The 24,973-nt window shown below is 34.6% G+C and overlaps 1 protein-coding gene across 8 annotated transcripts in view; it reads right to left on the bottom strand.

Annotated features, from left to right (window-relative positions):
* Nucleotides 1-24,973, bottom strand: part of tgo (Aryl hydrocarbon receptor nuclear translocator homolog tgo) — a 76,860-nt gene that overhangs the window by 21,500 nt on the left and 30,387 nt on the right. For all 8 annotated transcript variants that reach the window (XM_077439175.1, XM_077439178.1, XM_077439177.1 and 5 more), the window contains exons 3-4: nucleotides 17,776-17,856; nucleotides 6,937-7,097 (exon numbers count right to left, since the gene is read on the bottom strand). In XM_077439175.1, the coding sequence (XP_077295301.1) occupies nucleotides 6,937-7,097; nucleotides 17,776-17,856 (242 nt within the window). The remainder of the gene's footprint in view (nucleotides 1-6,936; nucleotides 7,098-17,775; nucleotides 17,857-24,973) is intronic.

Raw genomic sequence — 24,973 nt, 5'->3', positions numbered from 1 at the left:
TCCGGGCTCTAGTTATAAGTTTGTTGTAAAGCTCCAATTTAATAACATCTGTTTAAAAACGTCATTAAAAAAAAATAATAATAATAAAACACAAAACGAATTGCAGTAATCTAGTAGCATAAATATTTTATTAAATTGATGTAAAAGTTTCCGAGGTTCGGAATGCCTTACATGAACTTTTGATTAAATTTCTAATATGTGAAAAGCTAAGTTATAAAGCGAATATAAAACAGATTTTATGCTTGTACATTCACGTGTAGACGATAGGAATATCTTATGAAGGAACACCCACTAAAAACGACGTAAGTTATGTAAATTTACTTTGGTTAAAATAAACAATAGAAATTAATTACAATAATTATCAAATTCTAATGGGTAGAAATTCAATAAAATTTAAAATGCAACATCAATTTTATTTTTTCGGCGGTGAAGATTCCCAGAAATCGTAGCAGATGATCTATTACGATCCGAGACGGCACTGCTGCTGAAACTGATAAAAATCTCGGACGGACGTCGAACAGAGTTCTGAAAAAGCTCCGGCTTGCACCTTTACAATTGTTTATTTTGCCTCAAAAGGTCTGCACGCCACAGCACTATTGATTAGCAGATAACGTTGGGTGCACCTTTGAATGCTTCCAAACCAAATCGAAAAAAATAAAATAAAAATTATGACGCAAAATTCAACATTATACAATACGAAGAATAAAGCTCATGTAATCAAATCACGTATAAACAAAAAAAAAGTCATCGAAATGTAGTCACGCGCGACAAACTCATGGGAACCGTCAACTTTTTAATAAATTTATGAATTTACCCTTTTGTTGCAGGTAATAAAATTACAAAGCCTACGACGACGATACGAAAGTTAAACGAGTTTTTCCTCTCATTTCGACCGAAAAAAAGGCAATAAAAAATAAACAGGCAAATAAACGTATCACATTCATTCGAAGGTTTGTGAGGAGAGGGGCAATAAGTAACAGTGCCTAGACACGAGTTGGAAAGTGGTAAGTGTACGTTGGCAGGATGATGGCTGTTGGGCCAGGAGCAGGTCACGAGCGTCAATACGAGCCTGATCTCTATGCAGGGTACGACTCTGCACTATCCGGCGACAAATAAAGCGACGTCTCCATTGTTTACCCGTGTGATACTCATCTGTTTTGCCGCCTGGACGCGCGCAAGCACACACAAGATAATAAATTAATATCGTTAATTTATTGTTTATGTAACGTTTGATTGATTCTGAATTTTAATCGTGACGTTAAAAAGTCAACAGGATCGAGCAACGGTAATTGGAAATAATAGAGAAATTACTGACGTGGAGTGATTCTGTATATTCAATTTAGATCGTGTTTCCCCTACAGGCGTCATTTCGACAAAACTTACGACCTTTTTTTAGTTTATATGCGACCGTTTATCTGACATCGATTTATGATGCATGCATGTTATACCGTTCATTTATCACGATATTGTTGACTATGGCCGTTATGTGTTGCTTCTTCACTACACAAACTATTCAGTTGATTATTAGTATACCAACGTTTTCTAGGGTAAATAGTAAGTAAGACCTGGACGATCAGAGTGCACGAGTTTGTACATGCAAATATGGAACTAATGTCTCACCGGCATCCATCGCTGTCATCTACCTGTCAAAAGGTTAGTATTAAGGCACGTCAGATTTAAGGCACAAACACACTGAATCGTACAGCATGGACGTGTTAGTGGTTACCAGCTGGTAAGGGTGTTTCTTCGGGTCAATATTAATGCGTACGATCTTATTATTTCGATACGTTTCTCATATGTACGAGAAACTTCATCAAATGTATGAGAAAATGGGATTATTGAACACTGTCAAACCTATATCAATAAAAGGATAAAATATCATCATTTTTAATACTCGGGAAAGGCGGCATAGCCGATAGACTCAATTTATATTTTCCCATGATGCCATTTCAGGTTGCCTTGGATCGACTTGGGAAGTCACAAATATCCAAATCTGACTAGCAGCACTACAGAAATACTTCCGAACAAATTCTTTTCAATCGGAGTCAACCCAGGGATCGACCCGGCAACCTCTCGGTGGTTAGCATTAAAGCAACCATCGAGCTATGCTGCTGGCTAATATTTAATTGGGAATTTGTAGCAATATGTTTCTTTCATATTTTAAATTAATATAAACAGTAAAAACGGCAATTGCTCAACATTTAAAAAGTGTGCAAATATAAAGGAAAAGCTAGTTAGGTGCTTAATTAAAAAATAAATAGACGGTGGGCCGAGCAATGCGGCCAAGAACGTCCAAAGAGCTCCTCCAGACAAAAGTAAGAGGGGTCCTTGTAAAAAAAAAAAACAACGACCAGGGGCGGCGGACAAGACGAGACAAGGGGGTGCCGGAATAAAGTAAAAAAAAAGAGCGAGGAAAAACCCCTTCTCTGGATTAATTTATGCGGCAATTAAAGAAAGAAAGTGGAATAGGAATGAAAAAGCACGGCAGCGAGGCGGCGCATGTACTTTTCACGAAGTCAGAAGAGCGAGAATGAACAGCATCACTCGGAGCGATTTTAGTTTTTAATTGCTATACACATTTCAAAAGTTCACTATTATAATGTTTTCGACGTCGAAAAGAGCAAACGGAGAGTGTGCAAAACGGCGACAAAAATATCTGAACGATCAACGATGGGAATGCGCCAAAAGCGTACTGCGAAAATCATGTGATTGCAGTGACATTAGTCTAAAGCGCATTTACTCTTAACATCAACGGGACGGATTCGTACAAAGCGAACGAAGGTTTAAAATAAAAACAATATGTATGTAGATATAATATAATATATACATATTAGAAACAAAAGAGACATTGGTTCATAGTCACGACATGCAGTCGTATGTAGAATACTAAACGTATCTTAAAAGCGTACAACTGGAGAGCTTCCTTTCATGCCGGGAAAATTCAATAATAAAATCATATAACTACTCCATTTTTCTTAAGCTGCATGTTTAATAAAAAAGCATAGTCTAACTGCAACGATAGTTTGAGAGAAAATATAACGTATTTTACTCATTGATTCCAAAAAATAGAGAATAGCATCACAGCATTTATCAATTTCAATATTAGACTAATGTGCTCCATAAAAAATGTGTCTGATAATGAAAGTGCAGTTGAATGAGTGGATTGAATGGAAAGTGCAGTTGAATACGCATAGAGACCCAAGGTATATTTGAGGAATGTTACTATTATTGCAATAAGGCCTCATTATTCACTTTTCAAATTAACGATCTATCAAAATATAGCTCGTTGGCTAGAACTTGAGCTTTTTCCTTAGTACGAACATAAACAGTAGTGTCTTCCAATTTCCGTACCAATGGATTTCCAACAAAATGTCATTCAATATATACTAAATATTTATGGAAACCGGATTATTTCAACGGACGATGCTCTATCGATTCTTCATCGCGTTCAATTTATCTATATGTGCATTGAAGCTGTATAGAAACGAATGTAATGCAAGTTATTTATAATTTAATAAATGAACAAGTGACTATTAAGATCTACAATATGTACATACATATATATCCCCCATCAAGACCCAAAAACACACTACTACTTAACTTTTAAATTTCAATGAAAACACTTGCTTCGTCAAAAGAAAGGTCCGCTCTCGGATAAAAATCATCTAAAGAGCGTATTACAATCATGTGTTGCGGAAATGCACCAGCAACTCATAAAATGAAACTTTTAGTAATGGGAAAAAAAAATGAAAATTATCAAAGCAAATTATCTAATGAGACTAAATCAAAATATCTACTTGTTGATTATTATAATCAAAAAGGATGAATGGATGGAGATTTTCGAAGATTACACAGAAAGCAGTATTTTTAATAGATAATGTTACTTCTCATTCGAGTGAAATTATAATATGTTTATCAAAAACAAACGACGATCTTATGAAAGCTAAATTTTTACCACGTAAAGTCCAATTTAACCCAAGGACCAAGGTTATCAGATAATTCAGAGATCGGCGGACAAGTTGATTTTGCCCACAAAAAATTGTTCACTTTGTCAACCTTTTTTTGCTCTCTTGCTTTATAGGACAATAGTGAACCATTTTTTGTGGGGAAAAGACACTTGTCCGCCGATCTCTGGTTATCATTAGTCACCGGACCCAGAAGGTGCCGCGTATTGTTCAAAGGTTGTAAATGCATTGTTAAAGGTTTGCCGAACTGATTTGCCGAAGGATTTACAACAATGGAACAATGGATAGCACTGTGTCTATCCTACCTCTAGTTATCATCAATGAAACGGTTTAAGCGTATTAAGGTATTCTCAAAACTCTTGACGCGACTTGATCAATTTATAGAAAATATTGAGTATATTGGATGCTTAGCACAGTATTGAATTGTTATTTTTAAAAGCTTTTATTTAGTTTGACATTCAATTTTTTATGTGCAATTTAGTTTTGACGGCAGTATTATGTCATGTACATATAAATATCTTAATTATTAAGGTATAATTTTTTTGTTGTTTTCAAGTCAAGGAACGAACGTTTGAAACCAGCATCGGCCGTTCGAGCAAAAGCTAATAGAGTGAACAAATAAAAATATTTCTGAGCGCTGTCAACGTTTTCTTTATATTATAATTTATATCGTGCCGTTTAAACACGGCACGCTGCGGACCCCCTGTTCTCATGACAAATCAGATATCGTTTGACAAGCTTACTGCATTAGTTCCATGTTGGAAAAAAAGAGAAACGAGAAAAACTATATTATTTATGGGGAAAATATGCAAGCGAATAAATGCTTTCGGGGGGGGGGGGGAAGGGGAGAGCTTTGCCGCTGATAAACCCATTTATTCAGTTGAATTTCGTTTCAGTGACCCAAGCTAAAATGCACACTTCCTGCTCCTTCCGACGGATTTGCTTTGTAATTACACGCGGTCATACTATTAAAATTAAAAAGAAACGAGAAGACGAAATGCGGAAGTTCACGCACGAACACAACATGCAAAGAAATAATTAAAACAGTGACATTTCAATCAAATTCCAATAGCGTCATACTACAGTGAAAGGCGAATTTGGAGAATTATTTTTCCACCGGTAAAAAATTTACAATGAACATCGGGGGCGCACCTTTTGTCAATGGATTCACATTTTTTTTACGATTGACACTGCGGAATGAATAACAATTGGTAGTGTCTTTTTTACCATTTCCATTGTAAGTTGCAACATTGAAAAACGGACAGTCTATTACTTGGGAGAATAATGAATTCCTGGCGCGTTTGTATCACACATACATGTGAACGCGCTCCTGTATAAAATGCTCATTACATTGCACAAGTTTTAAATTTGAATTTCGTTTGGTTGAATAAGCATGAACGAAATATGACCAAAAACGATGTAGTATTATCGAACAATAGTGTGATCGAATGATTCGCTCTACCGTTGACAAGTTTGGTTTACAATAGTCTAACGTTTACGTTGGTCATAGAACAATGAAACCGTAAACATTTTTATTGTTAGCTAAGACCAGTAGTTGTTACAAAAGCAACAAGTACACATGAACAATGCTAGATGTAGACACATTCAACTATACATTTACATCTAATTAAAAGGATAAGGATAACTTCATTAGTGTCACAGTGTAGTGCATTAGTAGAACTATTGTATACCAATAGATAGGTCATGGGTTCAAGTCCCGGCCAAATACGCTGCTGACGAGGTCATATGATTATTAAAATGCAAACGTTTTCTGATTTTTCTAGTTTAATTGTTGTGACAGATCCAATAAATCGGCATACTTCACCTCAGTTTCTCACAAATTGGAGTTGTTAGCATCTCCAATTTGTTAAATCTTATAAATTTGGTGTATCAAAAATTTGTTGATTGTCCAAAAAATTGTTAGTACTTATGTACAAAAATTAATCTAACAATATATGTCATCTTCGGGTATTTCCTGTCATAGCACATACGATTTAATCATCATCATCTTCGTCTAAAGCCATTCACCATCCACTGCTGGATGAAGGCCTCTCCAACACGCGTCCACTGGTATCTGTTTTGCGCAACTCTCATCCATCTCACCCCACACATTTTCCTAATTTCGTCTACCCATCTTCCCTGCGGTCTTCCTTTTACCCGTTTGCATTCTCTTGGGTACCATTCTAGTACTTATTTTGTCCACCTTTCGTCTATTCTTCTAGCCACGTGGCCCGCCCATTGCCATTTCAATATCTGCACTCTATCCACTATATCCACTACTTCTCACCCACGTATTGCGTTTACTGTCCTTTGAGCGCATTGTACTTTGTTTAGCTGATGTATGTGTGTAAAAATATATTAAAATAAGATTAGATCCCTCATGAAAGTTAGATAAAATGAATTCATTTTAATGGGAGACAGTTGATTCAACACGATAAAAATTCACGAGCTCAATTATATATTGAACTAACATGAGAATTATAGTCGAATTTAAACGATGAAAACATACAAGAGGCAATCCATCAAAATGTTATCCAAGTGAGAATATAAGTAATTGAATTTTAAAAGTAAAAAAATCCAAGCCACGTGTAATATTATGTAAGAATAAAATAATGAAAAAAATTGATGGATAGTGACAGTTTAACGAGCGGTGTACATACGCTTAGGTACCAATTAGACGAATCATAATCGCATACGAACAACTGTGTGATTCATTCAATTCAATGTGTAAACACATCCATCAGTAGTGCACGGTGTGCTCTACTGATTGAATGGAGAACGAACACTGTTATTAGCCACACAAATCCATTCGGATGATGAATCTGTACCGGCTGATGTCTTCACTCGCTGCAATTACGACGTCCCTCAAGCTCATGCCGTTAAACACCCACATAGGAAACGTTTCGACAGTACCATTGGTGATTTTGACCAGAAAGAAAGTGTCGATGGAATGAAAAAAAAAAATACTCGCCCCTGAGTGCCTTCATATGCGCCACGGCCATCCTGAGTATGGTTAGTTTATCTGGTTTGCGGGCTAGAGCACTGCACGTGGGCACCATGTCGGACAGCTCGGTGATGTATGCGGTCATCTTGTTGCGGCGGCGACGTTCAATTTCACAGTGGTTCTCGCGGCTGCAACAAAAATTTGAATATAGTTAAATCAAAGAAGAGTGACTCGGCAAGGGTGTCTTCGTAATTAAAAAGTGAAGATTTCATACAGAATCAACAAGTACAGTACCGGTATTTGAAATCGCATCACGTCTTAACATTTTGAATTCTCGGAATTTAACAGTAGAAGGTCCCCTACTTTCTAAAATACTCTTTTTTTTTTTTTATTCAAAAGGGTAGTATTTCGTACATTTTGAGGTATTCTATTAAGTTCTTGTGCGAATTTCGAGTGAGTAACTACGATTTGTGCGAAACTTAACGTGGCGAAAAATTGGCAAATAATTTCGCTATCTTCAAGAAGATTGTCCATACGAAAAATTACGTTGCAGTTGAGATGTCAACGGACAATTTTAGCACGTTTCCTCAAAATAATCGAGAAACGAAACCCGGTAATCGCAAGCCAGGTAGTCATAGCGTAAAAAAAAAAACAACCCCCCAAAGAAAATCGGATGATAAAACGTTCCGTGTTAAAGGGATCGCTTGAAAACTGCCCAGGATATTAGAGGAGAATTCAGACAAACGACTGGAAAATACATCATCTTCGAAACTATAAGGAGGCGACTTCGACAAGCAGGACTTCTTATTTTTCTTCTTCTTCTAATTATTATTTATTATTGTCTTGTGTATTGGCTCATATCGAAGGATTTTTGTAATGGGTGTAAAACATGCACCAACATTAGAATAAAATGGTAAGTATTTCTTCACCATGACATATATGTACGATTAATTGCTATGCCTAGGATCTTAATATTTGAAAATTTTATTTTGATTGATGATTTATTCTGATACAAACGAGTCAATCAATCTGTGTCGATTAAGTTATATATGAGCTACAGTTTTATTTTTTGGCGATTCAACTACTCGGCGGCAAAAAAATTCCAACGAAACAAGTAAAATTGAAAGAATACCTCATTTCATATATAGCTAAACAAAAAATAGAAAAGACAGTTTTTTTATAGAAAAGCTTGTTTTTTTTATTTGAGACAAAATTGATTTAGGATGCTTGTAAGTACATATATACGGACCTCATATCTGTTCGCTCATACACATTTAAATACAAAGCTTTTGTCGCATCCAAAAATGCTCGTCGATAATAAAATAAGACTCGATTTGAAACGTGTTCAAAATTTGTGATTTCAGGATGTAATTATATCAAATTTAGTAGATAACTAGTAGGCGGCGAGTGAAACTTATCGTGGTATGTAGAAGTTACTACATGATTGCAATTTTCGATGAACTTAGCTGAAATTTTTAATATTATATGTGAATAATAAGTACGGAATCAAATTGAATCTTAGAACGCAGGTAGGATCTGTCACATGGTGAAACGAATGTTGTGAAATTACAACGCAGCGAAATAAAAGTATTAAGACATATTAGGTACGAGTAAAGCAGAGGAAAAAATAAAAGACAAAAAAATAATAAGTAACAGAATTAAGTAGAGCGTGAATGAAAAGTGCGATATCAAGTACAAAAATAAAGGAAACGTTAAAAACACCGTTTTTGATGCAATAACTCTGCTAAACGGTTTGCGGGATAATACACATTTTCCATAAAAAAAATGTAAAAGAATTTAAGAAATTCAATTCATATGACTCTGAGGCATATCTATAATTACTATCAAAATAAAATCGATTAATAAAAGAAAAAAAATGATTTCAATTATGCATGAGCTTCATAAATTTATTACAAGCAAACTCTCCTCATAACGGGGATTGCAACGGAAACAGTTCGGAGACGGAAATATAATTTGCAAATCGGTTGTAAATAAAGTCCAAAGGTTGTAGGCGACTGTCGTGAAGTTCGAGGTTGCGCTATATGAATAATTTGAACTGAATCGGAGTTCAAGAACCGTAAAATTAAAGCGCACGATTTTGTAACATTATCCGCGTAAAGTACGATGAAGGTAAAAAAAAAAGAGTAACCGTTGCACAATTACGACGACGCGAAATTTGTAAGTGTAACAGAACCAATGACAAGTCGATATGAACATCGAACTTCTGCATATCCACATACATACATACATACATACATAATATGTACACCACATTGACGTCAGAGCTAAATGATACCTTCATATGTATATGGCCATATAACGTCTTTAAATATATAGAGCTAACCTTTTACTAGTTAAAAATTTGTATATAACATGTAATGTTCACTCGACGTCTGAAACTTTTCAAACGGTACCAAATATTGCTAAATAATTATAGGCTGGTCTAAAATTTGTTTTAGAAACCCTTAAATATTTGCGGAAGAATAAATTTGGAATATTTCGTCTTTTGGAAGGGATGAAATTAGAATTAAAAAAGAAAAAAATTTTTGAAAATTAGGATACTTATTCAATGATGAAATCATGTATCGAAAGTATTCCAATAATTACATCAAATAAAATATTTAGCATCATATATTAAATATGATTTTTGACTTCATAAAACTCACTATTACTGCAACTTGTTGGATTCACGCAAATTGCAAATTCAACCATTTATGTAGTAAATATTGGCCTAATTGGAATAAAAGTCAAAAGCTGCATATATTAACGCTTGCATCTATGGAATTAATACGCCAACCATTAACACGGTTAAATGATTGTTTACCAGTAGAAAGGTAGGTCTTGGGTTCAAATCCTAGACTTCATCAATGATTACAAGTACTTGAAGATAGTAATGGTGATAAAATGCAGGTCGACCGTCTCCTCTAAGAATTTGTAAATTTATTCAACTTAATTGTTATGAGGATCCAATGCAATCGGCAGCCAATTCCTCTCTCGTAAAATCGGCTAGTCCGAATTTGCTGATTGTTGCGAGCTTATCTTTATATCTACATTGTACATACATACATATGTGTAGATATGTGGGGGCACTATTTCTTAGAAAAACTATCAGTGTTCAAAGCAAGAAAGCAAAAAAGCTTGTAAAAACAGGTTTTTTTTTCAGATTTTAGCAACAGTGCCCACACGTGTAGCCTATTTCTGATAATGTGTTTGGATATTTAAATATTAGGTGTTAGTCGATTTAGGGTGACCTGTCATTGTACTATGACAAATACATATGTATGTATGAAAAAAAAGGTCCTTACACTCAGTGGCGGCTCGTGACTTTAAAAACAGGTGGGGCAAGAGGGGGCTAAAGCTCCCCGACATATTTATTTTTTTCCAAAAAATTTAAATTGATATATTTTTAGTAACATTTTATACAAGGAAAATGACTTTTTTTTAACAAATTATCGACTTCGTTCATTTTGTGTTCTGAAAAAGCAAAATTGTGATTAATAAAAAATAATTAATGGTAAATTGTGATTGACAATTTAGCAATGTGCAAAATATAGTTGAAATGTCGGAAAACGTTGACGGTCTCAAGTATTTTTCGAATTGTATAAAGCAGGCCTGGGCAAACTGCGACCAGATTCGAATTTTTGTGCGGCCCGCCAAATTGTTGGTTATTAGAGGATCACTTATTTTTTATGCTGAAATTCTTTTTCATGATAGTAAATAATGTATAAATAGTATTTTACTTTCGGCCCGACGTTCATTTTTAATTCCTAAAGCGGCCCTAAATTCGAAAAGTTTGCCAAGACCTGGTATAGAGAATATAAACAACCGGGGCTGGCGTATTCTGCCCAAAGAGACCTTTACGCAGCCAAATAAAAGCCTTCTGTATACGGTGATATGGATCTTTTTTCTCTGCTTCAACTGACTGTCTACATTTTACACACAGTGCCAGAGTAGCAGCTAAAAATGAAGCTGGCAACCACGGGACTACGGCAGGTAAGCGACTGCCCCGAACTTAATTACGAACATCTGTTGTTTCTTGACGAGACACCAACAATATAAAAAAAATACTTTCTTTCTTGGTTGGGAGAAATTGTGTGGGGCAATGTCCCGGTTGTCCTTAAAAACGAGCCGCCACTGACTGATCGATTCTATTGTGAGAGCAAATGCACTGATTACAATTATTTGGAATAGATGTCAGCTATATAAAATAAATATTTGCAACAAACATATGAGCATATTTTGTTGCGATGTGAAAAATGACGTATTTAACAAATTAAAAAGGCAGTTTGCGGGGGTCGATCCAGAAGAAAGTAGTCGGAGTATTGGTTGTGTTGGTGAGGGCGCACGCCCGCAGGTAGAGGCTGTCCATTAAGTGGGAGCTGGGTTGGTTGGGGGCCAGTGGCGGAGGCGCGGGGCGCGCGCTCGTGACCGCGAGCCGCCGACACACACGCGTTCCCACGCTCGGGGGACCAGGGGCGTCCGACGCAAACACCCATGGGGAACCCTCATAAAAACCATCCCGTTTCACTTATTTACATACTAAATTATGTTCCGGAAAAGCTCCGCCGACTACTCTCAGTGAAAGTTTTCACAAATTAGACAATCTTCCAACTATGTAATTCATTGTTTAGCGACTAATTAAGGAGACTTCATTGTAGAGAACAAAACAACGATATGTACGTAGTTGTTGGTTGATCGGATAAAGTTAGGGCTGAAATTGAATAAAAAAGGGAAAATTTGAGATACTACTAATATTATCGAAAATTTGCTTAGTATTATCAACACTCTCGCACAACTGTGTATAGTATCAATACCTAAACGGTCGTAAATCAAGTTTTACGACCAAAATCAAGTTTAATTTTATTATGAAAGCAAAACAAGCTGTTTTTTTGGCAATACAATACAAAAGTTACAAGTTTTAACTATACCATTTTGAATCACGTGTCAATTTCTTTCCTAAAATACCTATTCAAATTTCAATGAGTTAAACACTAGTTAATTAGCGACATATGAAAATATACCATTTTTATAATCAGTCCTCTTAATTTGTTATCTTTTAAATTCTGAACAATTAAATCTTGCGGACATATCACCCTTGCGATCCAAGGAATTGATCGGATGAGAACCTGTCCAATACTTCAGCATTCTTGGCTTATCTTATCTTATGCAACCTGTATTCATTGTGTTATCGTCCACCCACCGATCGTCAATTTGAAATTCTTCGTATTCTACCTTATTCTCTTGGATAGTATAGTCAACAGTACATACATAGCTCGGTGGTTGCGTTAATGCTAACCACCAAGAGGTTCTCGGGCTCAATCCTTGGGTTGACCTCGTTTGAAAAGAATTTATTCGGCAGTATTTCTGTAGTACTGCTGATCAGTAAAGAGCGGACCAAGTTTGCGCCGTTATTTATTTATTGTTCGCCGTGCATTGTTCATTTTTATGATGAACCTTTTTTTTGCACTCTAGCTTTGTAGTTTGCTCTGTTTTCTGAAAAATGGACCCAAAACGCCCTGTTTCCTAGAAAAATCGCGCTTCCGGTCCTACCTCTACCTACCTCCCTTGGATATTTGTGACTACATGTCGATGATTTCCTATCAGAGTGCCAATTTATCTGATTTTGTTGTTGAAACGGTTCCTCATCAAATTAGCAAAAACCATCCTACACACTATGTCACCACTAGGTATTTGAATATGTTTTAAGTTCATAATCAGTAAATTAATATATGGACAAGTTTAATACCATATTTGTCACTCCAGGGCAGAACGCAATGACATCATGGGAAATATAAATTATTAAAAAAAAATCATTTTATTACTATCTATCTACCATTCAATCGTTTAGCTACCAGCTACTTTTCACTTTTGCACTCGATGTCTTATTATTTTAAATATTTAAGTTATCATTGTCAAAATACGTTTATCAAAAGCTTTCTTTAACCTATTAATTTACAATAATAATTCGTTTCAATATGAAGAGTATATTTGCTTACATTAATTCAATGTGGGACTTAAAGTGAGTAAATATAAAAAAAAATCATGCTGAATCTAAATAGCCTCTTTTTCTCCAACACAGTTCTACAAATTATTATAATTATTTGAAATACTTTTGATATCTTTCGCAAAAGGCGAATGAAAGATTAGGGCAATATATAACGACGTCATTAATGACTACGATTATTTGACGTTACCAGTGGGAGGTCCAATTAATAATCTCGAATGATACTATTTAGGACAAGATGAATTTGTAAACGATCTATCAGTTCGATTATTACATCATATGAATATGCAAACACATCAGCGACATTTTTCTTAAGAGAGAAACTTCTCCAGACACGAGTGAAGATAAATTATCATATATTGTATACGATGACGATTTTCGCAAAAAGCGACACTAACCTGGTGTAAGTGAAACTGCACGGAATAATCCCAACACACAATGAATAGACAACACGCTTTTCTCGACACTTTCAAAACCGACGATGAATGTATATATCCGTTTGTATTGAGGACTGTTCCTCGGTTTTATTGTCAAAAGACGCAACGAGAGGAGGTAAAGCAGAGGCAAGAGCGGCTCACAGCCAATAATAATAATCAGCTACCACCGGTAAGCTGATAAAATATTAGTCACGACGATGTATAAAAATTCGCATAACAACGGCAAAACAAAAACATCAAGTGTGGCCCGAGTGAGATAAGTCACGTTTCCAATCATTACTAGGTGTCGGCGTACCAGATAGGTGCGAGAGTACGTCTCCTAAAGCGGCAAGCCAACGTAATATTATAATTTGTCGCCACGTGTGTCGTTGTAAACTACGAAGATGCACAATGGAAGGGTGACTGCTTCGTTATTTACGGTCTTCTATCCCTATGTAGGAGGGGAGAGGATATGCGGGATGGTTGCCCGACTAACTATGCAAGAAATCGTAAATGTCTACGGAGCCCGGATGAGTTATTGGCGAAGCGTACTGCACGTGAAGTTCAGCTATGTTAAGTTTTATAGTTAAATAAAATAACAATAATTAAACGTACGGACGTCACTGGCTTGAAGATGAACCACAGTTGGCAACTCTCCCCTCCAGGGGTCCTTATTTTGCATCGACAAGTCACACGACACCTCTCGTGCAATTGGTATATTAATAGAGTGGACGACTCACTCGAAACTATAATATGATATATTTGAAAAACGCTGGTACAATTCCTGTGTGAAGAGAAGGCATCACGAGAAAAAAGCAAGCAGAGACCGCCTGCTCTGTTGACCTCTGACCGCTTTAAACTTGTTTTACCTTCGTCAGATTAAATGTGGATCATGACAACGATAAGATGAAAATAAAAAAATATATATAAAAGAAGAAGAACGAGTGAGACTCGGATATTTCGTTAAGATGAAGATAAATAAAAGAAAGTAAATGAAAAAAATATCTTCACTAAGAAAATTGTTTAAAATTGGGTCAAGATTTTAAGTAGATATGTAAGTACATATTATAAAACAGAGCTAAATTATATGCAATCCCTTGAACACAAATATCGCTTTTTTGTGCGAAATTTTGTATTGCGATAAATTTCCTACCAGTGATTATTTACCGAAATCTGAAATTCCGGTAAAATTAGGTACATTTCCTAACACGTGATTTGTAACGAATCATTGGAAATTTTTTCCTCCATATTAAGATTTCCATTTTTTCGAAACGATGCAAGTCGAGGTCAATGCAATATATTTACTAACACCAGGTCCAATTATAGACGATAATCATTATGAAAAACTAAATATTCATTTGTTAATCGAAGACAATATTTATTGCTTTCATTAAAAATTAAAATTACATCAATAATTATAATGTAGTATTAATTCTAATTCATTTTAGTATTATTTTCCGTACACATTACTACATTATAATTATTACTATATTTATTTTTTTATCAAAATATTAAACATTGAATGTAATACTAAGTCATTCTAGTATCATTTTTCGTAATTATAGCTAAAAAAACTTAATATACTTAAATTAATTTTATAGGGTACACACAAACATACATACAATTCAATCTTGTATATAGAGAAAGAGAGTTCTAAGCTTACGAGTAAATCGCATTAGAAACGATATCGCCGTAATTTGACTAATTTATCGATCAAACATTTCAGCATACTATAGATATAATATACCTATGTATAATATAAGCATGTCGTTTGTTATTTGAAACATGCATACAGTCGATACGGAATCTACAAAGTATAACAATGAAATAAAAATCAAACATTGTACTTAAAAATAGAGATTGTGGGACTCGGGTAGCGCTAAAACTGAAACTAAATAGTAGCACAGAAGTGTAGACTGTGTTGGAGGAGACAAGAAAGAAAAACAAGGATCGCATACAACTAGGAACGATAATAATAGGGAGCAAGCAACGAGGACACGGGAAATGCCAACGTAATGGGAAAACCTTTTTCTCGGTTGTGGGGATAAACTGCGAGAGTGGAGCTAATTTTTCTTCCCCTAATGGCAGGAGGGGGCTGCTTAGTAAATTGACGTTGATTTAAAAGGTTTAACCCGGCTCGATTGTGAGTCCCGGCAGTGAAACGAATTCGTAATCTGATCTGCAATCACTAAATGTGCATTTGATGATTGCACAACACGACAATATGTATACATAGGTATGTACATACGTATATCAAGTAATGCGTATACGGATTAAGAGTTAATATCAATCCGTCACCGGTATGAGGATGATAAAGAGAGGAGGAAAATTAAGAGTAAACGGAATCAGTTACGTTGTATTCGCATATAATCGCTTAACGATGATATAAATGGAGATGTAAGAAGTGTGGCTAGTGAATGGAACCATCAGCGATGATTGCGGACCCTCACTTGAGAGACGGTCGGCGGCTGAAATTGCCGTTATTGTGATCATTATGATAATGATTATGATAATAAAAGGAGCGATCGGTAATCGAGGTCGATCTTCAATTATACAACTATTATAGATACATATGTATGTATGCGGCCTATGGGAAACTACAATATACAAATTCGATTTCGATTTTGTTTTTATTCAGTCCCATAAAAAATACTAAAAACCGTACTTAATTTCCTATTCAATTCCAGGTTAACAGTTTAATTATTGAATATTATTGAATTCCGTAATTTATTTGTAGGAAACCAGTTTCAACAAACCAAGTCGAAAAAAATGGTTTATATATATATATATATATATATATATATATATATATATATATATATATATATATATATATATATATATATATATTTTTTTTTTTAGAGTTTTAAGCTGAGCCTACATTGTAATGAAATATTTGTTTACATCCACAAATGCACTTTCTTTTAATAAAAAATGAACATATGTATCTATACGCCGTGTTTTTAATAAAACTTCATTCAAAGGCCATCAACACAGCGTGTGTTTTTAAATCTTCCAAACTTCATACTAAAATACTTGAGATATCCAAATTCATTGGTTCTTTCTCACGTAGCACATGTACTTAGGTTTATACATCTAAAATCGAATCTTTTAGTCTAATATATTGAAATGTAATATAATTTTGTACAAAATTGAATCTGATCTGATAATTAATTATACGGTCGAAAACAACTATAGAGAGGCTATTTTTCAATTTTCAATTTAATTGATAGAAAGGTTTTGAGGTGATGTTTATTCATTTACAAAATATACTATTTTTATTATCGTTACTTCTGGCGGTCCATAATGAGCTACGAATATATACCAATTTATATTGGAATGACTATATAGTAAATAACAATTAAATTTTGAAAGTACGATCTAATGAACATTAATTTTGTGTTAGTCTTATTAACAAATCCAAGAAATTCCTTATCTATGAATATAAGTTTTATGATCTGAAATCGCCTCTTAGGAACGTTTTTCGTTCTATTTATTTAAATTTTATAGAAAACTTCCAAGGACCGTAAAAATAGTCGTGAAAATCTCCATTAACGCGTTTGCGAGAATGTTGCGGCCAATAGAGTACCCCGAAAGCGCAGTTAACTACTCTCTCCAGTTTTACTATTTTGTTACTCTCTTCCTATCGCACTTTACAATGTATTTTATGCCGTTTTCCAACACAGTTGTCAAAATAGACACATCTAACTCTACTTAGTGGATAATTGTTCGAATTATTTAAACTTCTTAGTAAAACATTAAATTTTTCAATAACAATATTTTAACACGTCAGGAGTAAAGAAGTGCGCTATGTGTTTGAATTTGAATAAATGTGTCTATCGGTAAAATACATATCATGCATATGTACATACGTATGTATGGCATACAGTACGCTCACATTCCAGTGTGTGAAATTCAACGATCCTCGAATCATTCGTATTCCGCGCGTACTAAATACGCACGTAGGCATTTTTATAACCTTTAATGGAAAAACATCGTGTTCGTTAATCGCCTGCTTAGAACATTCCCCGGATTTTGTAAACAACCTTAAATACAAGTTTTCGCCGGAGCGTAAAACAATTCAATTTATTGATTTTTGTTTTTCCGACCAAGCGAGCGTAAGTAAGTAAGCGCGGAAAATCCAGGTAACTAACAATGCCTCGCTTCCCTACAAGCGAAGATGTCGTGCCCGGTAAGCCTCCGAAAACTTTTAAGACACAAAGTTGTAACGTAAGGTAACATGGGTCGAACTGAGCCCTTCGCGTAATGCGAGGAAGTTACTTCTGTCTTAACTTTATTAGCTGGCTTAAGACTTAACGGCGACTCGTAAGCTCAAAAGTATCCACTAAAAGACAACATCATTAAAAAAACATAATACTACGGTCTCTGGCGAAAACCAAAGAACACCACTATGTTGTACTAAAAATACATTATATACACACATACCTGGCAAATCTCTCCTTATCTTGTATATTGTCGTCATCCATCCTCGTATATTTGCTCCCGCTCGGGTCGTCCTCATCGGATCTGAAACATTAAATAAAATATGTAAATAATTATACGTATAATGTATATTCGTAATAGGGAAGGAAATTTAATTTCGTTCCTTAGAATTTTTCCCCAAGTTGTAGTATTATGCATGCAACGAATGAGATATTGGAATGTAATGGGATATGCAAATATGCTCCGGTTTCCAAATAGGAAAAGAAACTCGACTCCAATGTTTTGATTTCGATATTCAATTATACATCAGTGCTTATTTATGTATGCTGACATACGAACGAAAATACTATCAAATCTTTGACGGACAGGAAAAATAATATACGCCGAAAATTAGCATACCTATAAGAAAAAAAGTAAGGCAACTTTTTTCCACGACTGGATTATGATAATAATAAAATAATTTATATTGAAACAAAATGATCGATTCTAATTAAAATTTAAACATTTTAAAAAAGACGATAAATGTTTTATACAGTTATTTTACAAACAAATAGTTACAATATCCACGACGCAGACTTTCGACGAAACTTTAAAACGCGGTCACGCTATAAAGCCTGAACAAATTAGCCAACGATTTCAATATTTTATACATCGATTGAATAAATTCGAGAAAACAATTATGCAAATGTTCAATTTTTCGATGCACAATAACGCTCGATCATTCGTACGACGAACGATACACGATAACGTTATTTCCATGGTACGAATGTCGTATTATTCAAATAAAAATAAATTGTGCATCGATATATGTATACTTTTTTTATATTATTGCGAAACGCTTTGACTGACCGCCATTGTCCAGTATGGCCGACCGTCGATAAAAGAACAATAGAGAAAACTGCGATTTAAATTCAGTTACTCGGAAAAAAGCTTAACATTACGCTCACGTACTATCGCCGTCTACGCAATCACACGCAGAAATTTCAGTTTGTATCAAACATTGAACCTACCTACGCATATGAGTGGGTTTAAAATATCTGTTAAAATCATTTTCAAACATAATCAGCAGTAATCAGACTTAATCGACGTCTTATGCCATCTTTTGCAAAATTTTATCGTCATTTCAAAATAAATCGAAACTACGTTTTTTTTTTATTATCATATATGAATGTATGTAAATGTTCGTTTCTACTATCGACATGAATTTTGAATAACTTTTATTAATATGAACAAAAATAATACAAATATTATATTTATGGCGTATGAAATTACGATGGAGTGCATTTGGGGCGAATGAATGCCGTATTCAAATCTAAAATACCACTGTGACCGAAGATAAAGGTCTTCAATCAAATATGTCTTGCCAGTGATGACGTGTGGATACGAAACTTGGGCATTGAAAGCCAGGATGCTGCACAAGATCCAGTGCACTCGAAGAAGTATGGAACGCTGTATGCTTGGTATAAAGAGGAGAGATAAAAAACGGAATATGTGGGTTAGAAGTATGACCAAGGTGGTCGATATAATGGTGAGAGTAAAGAAATTTAAATGGCAATGGGCGGCTCACGTAGCTAGAAGAACGAAATAAATGCTCGAATGGTACTCGAGAAAATGTAATAAGGTGCAAAGGAAGGCCACAGGGGAGATGGGTAGATGACATCAGAAAAATGTGTGGAATGAGATGGATGAGAGTTGCTCAAAACAGAGAAGAATGGAAGCGTTTTGTAGAGGTCTTCATCCAGCAGCGGATAGCGAATGGCTGTGAATGATGATGATACATGTGTAGATCTTCGCTTCTATACAAGTACAGAGATTTACCAAATAAATATAATAAATACAGTGGTTTTGTCTACCAAATCCATTAGATGTTAATATGTATGTATATTGCGATGTAATGAAAACAGCAGAAACAAGACAAAGAAGCAGATTCAACATCTTAGGCCAACCAGTTTAGTACTCGGATAGGGTGTAATCTGGTCATTAGATATTTGGAGAAGAACTCTCAGATTTAAATATTAGTGCCTACGACTATGCATATCAGAAAAATTATTCTTTTTTGCATTAGATCTAATAAACAACATTGTGTCGCTCTAAGAGAAATTGCATTGAAGGAGAAAATTTTATTGAATGAATCACGTTTTACAATAGGAATACAGTTCAAATTAGAACACTATTACAGATACACGATGATTTCTTTACATACAATATAAAGACCCATGATCAATGGACTATGTTCTGAGCGCATTATGATTCAAACAGTTTTCTACTACATACGTAGAGTATGTGAAATGAATACTATTTAACCCTTTGGCTGCTACGAGGTTTTTCAATGTCCAAGCGAAAAATGCTAACATTTGTAATTATTTTGTAAAAAATTAAATATAATATTTTTTTTTACATACTTACTTCGCCGAACGCTTGTAATTTTTATAATACTTTATATACATTTTTAGAAGCAGTTATGGACTCGTGCTCTCTCTTTCTGTCTTGCTTTTACATGCGTGCGTGCGAAAGAGATACCTACATATATACACTAAATAAGTTTTGACGATTATTTTCCGACGCTTTATTTTTTTCAATAATCTATTTTTAGACATCGATGTATCCTAACAAAATGCGATATATTCGAAACAGGTAGCGGTCTTTCTCTCTTTCTTTCTTGGTTTTAATTGTGTACGTGTGAGCGAGACACACAAGGATGTGAAGTTTCTAATAATCAAATATTTTTTCAACATGTATCATAAACATTTTGTATGTATTTCAGTTGCATTCGATTGATTGCATGAATTCGTGACGTCTCGTGACCTATATAATTGAAAGCGGATTTCTATTGTTTTTTGCCATTTATTTTAACTCTGCAAAATGATATCGGACAGTGAAAGTGATGAAAGCGAAATAATAGCTCCTCGCCGAGGAACTCGACCAATCAGCAGCTCTACTGATTCTGAAAATGAATTTATCGACAATAATCAATTCCCAAGTAATAACTCCTTATATGACATTGACAACGAACCCGAAATTTACTTTGATGATGAACCCGAAATTGAAGAGCTTTTATTTAAAAAATTGATAAATGTTTATAAAGCTTGATTGTAAAATAAATATAAATACGTATACAAAAAAAATGTTTCGTACCACTGATGCGCTGGTGGCTCAAAGAAAGTATTGAAATACGACAATTAATGACGAAAACAACGATCGTCGTAGCAATCTTCGCCGATTTCAAAACAACGATTTATCGTTGTTGTAGCAGTCAAAGGGTTAACATAATTCAATATTTCCAATGAAAGTATACGGAAAGGCAGCGTGTGTGTGTGTGTGTGGTCTGTAGCGTCAATTGGATATGTGCATAATTGGATGAAGCTTTTCAATAGGCCTCACATGTTGTACATTTTGCGACGATGATTGATAGCGTCGCTAATCACGCGATAATGACGATCATTTAGCAGTTCGCTAACGACGTTCGGTGTGCGGCAGCGGGCCGCTAGATTCGACAGCCCTGAAGGCGTATCGGTCTCACGACCGCAGATGCGCCTGGGGCGGCCGCTTGCCTCTTCTTCTCACGATACGTTGTGAAATGATGTAGGGCGAATATATCTATGTGTTTATGTATCTACCTACATACCTATGTACATGGTGGTGGACGAAACGTGAGCAATATAATGCGCCGCATAGAAAGTGTTACATATGCGTGCGCTTTATGTTTACAGCTGATTACGCGAGGACCGCCATTTAAATCCAACACAATAATTAGCCGAAAATGTACAGTTTCGGATATTGCACGTACTAATCCAATATGCATTTAGTTTTGGACCACGAGGTGTCACAATTGGCTTGATGGAACAATTTCATAATGTAGCAAACATCATCAACCTCATGAATTATTTTTATACGATATCAAATCAATCTTGTAAACTTTAATCATATTAAACAACGGTTTTATTATGTTAAATTTTGGATATTTCTCTTTATTTTTCAGTTATATTTGCAGTAGATACACTCTAATATTTTCCTATTAGTTGAAAAGCTTTGTTAATTATGTTATGAATGTCTAATATACACGATTCATATAGATCAAAACATTATAATTGGCATTCATATCATCATAATGCAGCTTTTCAACTAATAGGAAAAAATTAGAGTTTATGTACTGCAAAGATAAATATATGCGTAGTTAAATTAAAATGAACAAATCATTAATTTCGTTTAATACCCACGGTGTTGGTTAACCATTCTGTCTATCGTGGGTTAACACTGTTTAACCAACGAATCGATGAATAAGAAGAGGCTTGTTAAAAATAACGTCAAAACGTATTTCAAGAAGAAATATGGCACATGTGTGAAACATGTTCAGATCAATTTAAGAATAAAAAAAATAAATTTGAAAAAAATATCCAAAAAATTGTCGTTGTTTGCACATCCAATTACAGTAAAAATCATACCCTTGAAGCTATTTATGATATTTCACTTTTCCTAGCTAAATCTGGAAAAAAACATAGTATGCATAGGGGAGGATTTACATAACCCAGTTACATACTCAACTTTTTTCAAAAAAGTTCTGGAAATATATGACAAATATGTCAAAGAAATGTCACTGAGCAATAATAATGTTAATGAACAAGAAAATTCTCAATACAGATGGATATATCAAACATAAGATGGGGGAAATGAATATTTTTAAGGCAATGAAGTGGTGAATGATAATAGCATGTATGCATGTATTTATAAACGAAATTTATATTGGAATAATCTCTACATATAAAAGTTGATTATTACACAAAATTATTGTTATTGTAAGCATAATAGAAAAGGTTTCTAATTTATTTACTACATTAATTACTATTGGTGGGTAAAATAAAGAACGTAGCGTTCGAAAACATTCCGTGATCTGGTATCGCGTTAATACGCCGACATTTCAAAAAATAATTGGACACAATAATTGTACGAATGAATTAAGAAAAAAGGGTGATCGTTTACAAACAAAAAAAAGACGAGAAGGGGAACGGGAGAGATGTGGCGAAGGATGAGTACATAATTTAAAAATAAAAAAAGGATACGAAATTATAAAAATCAAACTATCAATCATGCGAGCGGCAAATTATAACTCTAACCGAACTCACAACCAAACCGATACCTAGAAAGATCATAAATAATTTATAAGATCCCAATAAAATTAGCAAATAATGAATTCAATAAATTCAATTCCACTCAAAATATAGCATCTCGCCCGCCAAATCAATGCGCATTTCATCTCAAAAGAGGCAATAGAAATTCAATAAAACATCCGTGCCTTTCCCTAACGATTTCGCTACAATTGCAGTAGTAAAAAAAATACCACGCGATATGGGTAGTTAAAAAAATAACGAAACAGGGGAAAAAGAGGTGGATATATTAAAAGTCAAAACGATTTGGAAATAGTTTGGCTTGATGAATACTTGGCATTATGATGGGTGCAAACCGACTTAATTTGATATCATAGAAAATACGGACATCAAATGTAACTACCGAAAATCATCTGCTGATATTTTTCAGCAAAGGAAACTAGACACTTGATTGTAAAAAACAAATTTGTATATAGTCAAAACCTACTTGAAACCATAGATAAGGTTCTAAGACACCTAAACATAAGCGATCAAATTGAATAATAAGAAATTTCTTGGATACTCTCCCTTGAGATCAATAACGATATATTATTACTTTATCTATGTACGTCGTAACAATAGATAAAGTTTTGTGAACATGTGAAAATTCGAACTCAAGATTTTGACTGATTCGAACTCGAAATCGATCACTGATCACGTTTTCATGATCTAGAAAAAATGTGTGTGTGTCTGTATATTTATTTTCATATGTGTACAGTACAAAATGCATTACTTACATTGTTGATAAAATTATATCGTATTGATGTAAATCTTACTTTTGAAATTTTGAGTTTTAATACGCATAGATGTAATGAGTTGTATAGTTTAGAAAAAATATCTAAAAGGTAACATTTTTAAAGAATCTACCTTGAATCGGAGAATCTTAATTTCTAAATTGTTCCTGTTGAAATTATTTCGCGATCTATTAGAAAAGTTTGTCGACTTATAGGTTAAATAAACACAAGTGTTAACAAATATTTAAAGAGACCAAAATAAAACACCGAAAAAGCCCCTTCCTTCAAGTATTGACACACATCTATGTACATAGATACAAGGTTTAAACCGCAAGTATCACTAACCAACTTTACCTAATTCCGCTGAAAGATATACACAGACAACACATACAAACACATATGAGATAAACATCTATCGTGCAACACATTCGCCGGGTTCACATTGTGTACGCGATCATGCAAATGTGATTCACCCAATCGATAGACCATATTTAGACGCAATATTCGCCATGTTCGAGCGGTGATCGCCCCGCAGATTATAAGGTGAATCTGTAAATGTGTAATTTGAGAGGCGGCCGACAACGAATTAGTATGATAGGGTCGATTCGACCGGTTTCGGCATTCCTAGATAATATGTGGCATCGCGTGCGATACTACGAGAGTCCACTATTGACGGCAGCCGAAACATAATTAAAGCGAGCCGCCCCATACACAACATATGTATTACACGTAAATGTATACATATGAATATTCGATGTGATAACGTGAGCAACAGCAGCAGCAGCAGCACACATCCGAGAGCCGAAACGTCCGACGATAATAATTTATAAATTGTTTCGAATGTTGGAGAGACCCATTACGGAGAAAGGATAATTCGGTCCGTGGTGCGGTCGACTAATAAGCGCAATTTCGTGTCAAATTAATACGTATGTATGGACGAAACGCGGATTCTATTGCTGGTTTCGATGTGGTTCATGTTTGTTGTTTTGTTACATATCATATGTAATAGTGGAATGAAATAAAAATGTTCGTGATGGTGTCGTAAAACATTTGCGAAAGTTTTTCAAGTCTCCTCATAAACGTTGCAAATGAATAATTAAATTTAAAATAGCGTTCGTATTAAAATTTCAATGTCAACTGTGGCACGACTGTCGTATTATTCAAATCGAAGAATTAATTTTAAAAACTTGTACATAAATAGTTCGTGACTTTTTGTTACGAATGGGTTTAATTTAATCAATTTGTTTGACTTGATGTTTATTTATATAGAGATAAGGTATTGGATATTCATTAAAAAAAATATATACATATATTTGTGCCAAATGA

Source organism: Arctopsyche grandis, chromosome 10, assembly GCF_051622035.1.
Source record: "Arctopsyche grandis isolate Sample6627 chromosome 10, ASM5162203v2, whole genome shotgun sequence".
NCBI classification, from domain to species: Eukaryota; Metazoa; Arthropoda; class Insecta; order Trichoptera; family Hydropsychidae; genus Arctopsyche; species Arctopsyche grandis.
This window is presented reverse-complemented; position numbering and strand designations above follow the sequence as displayed.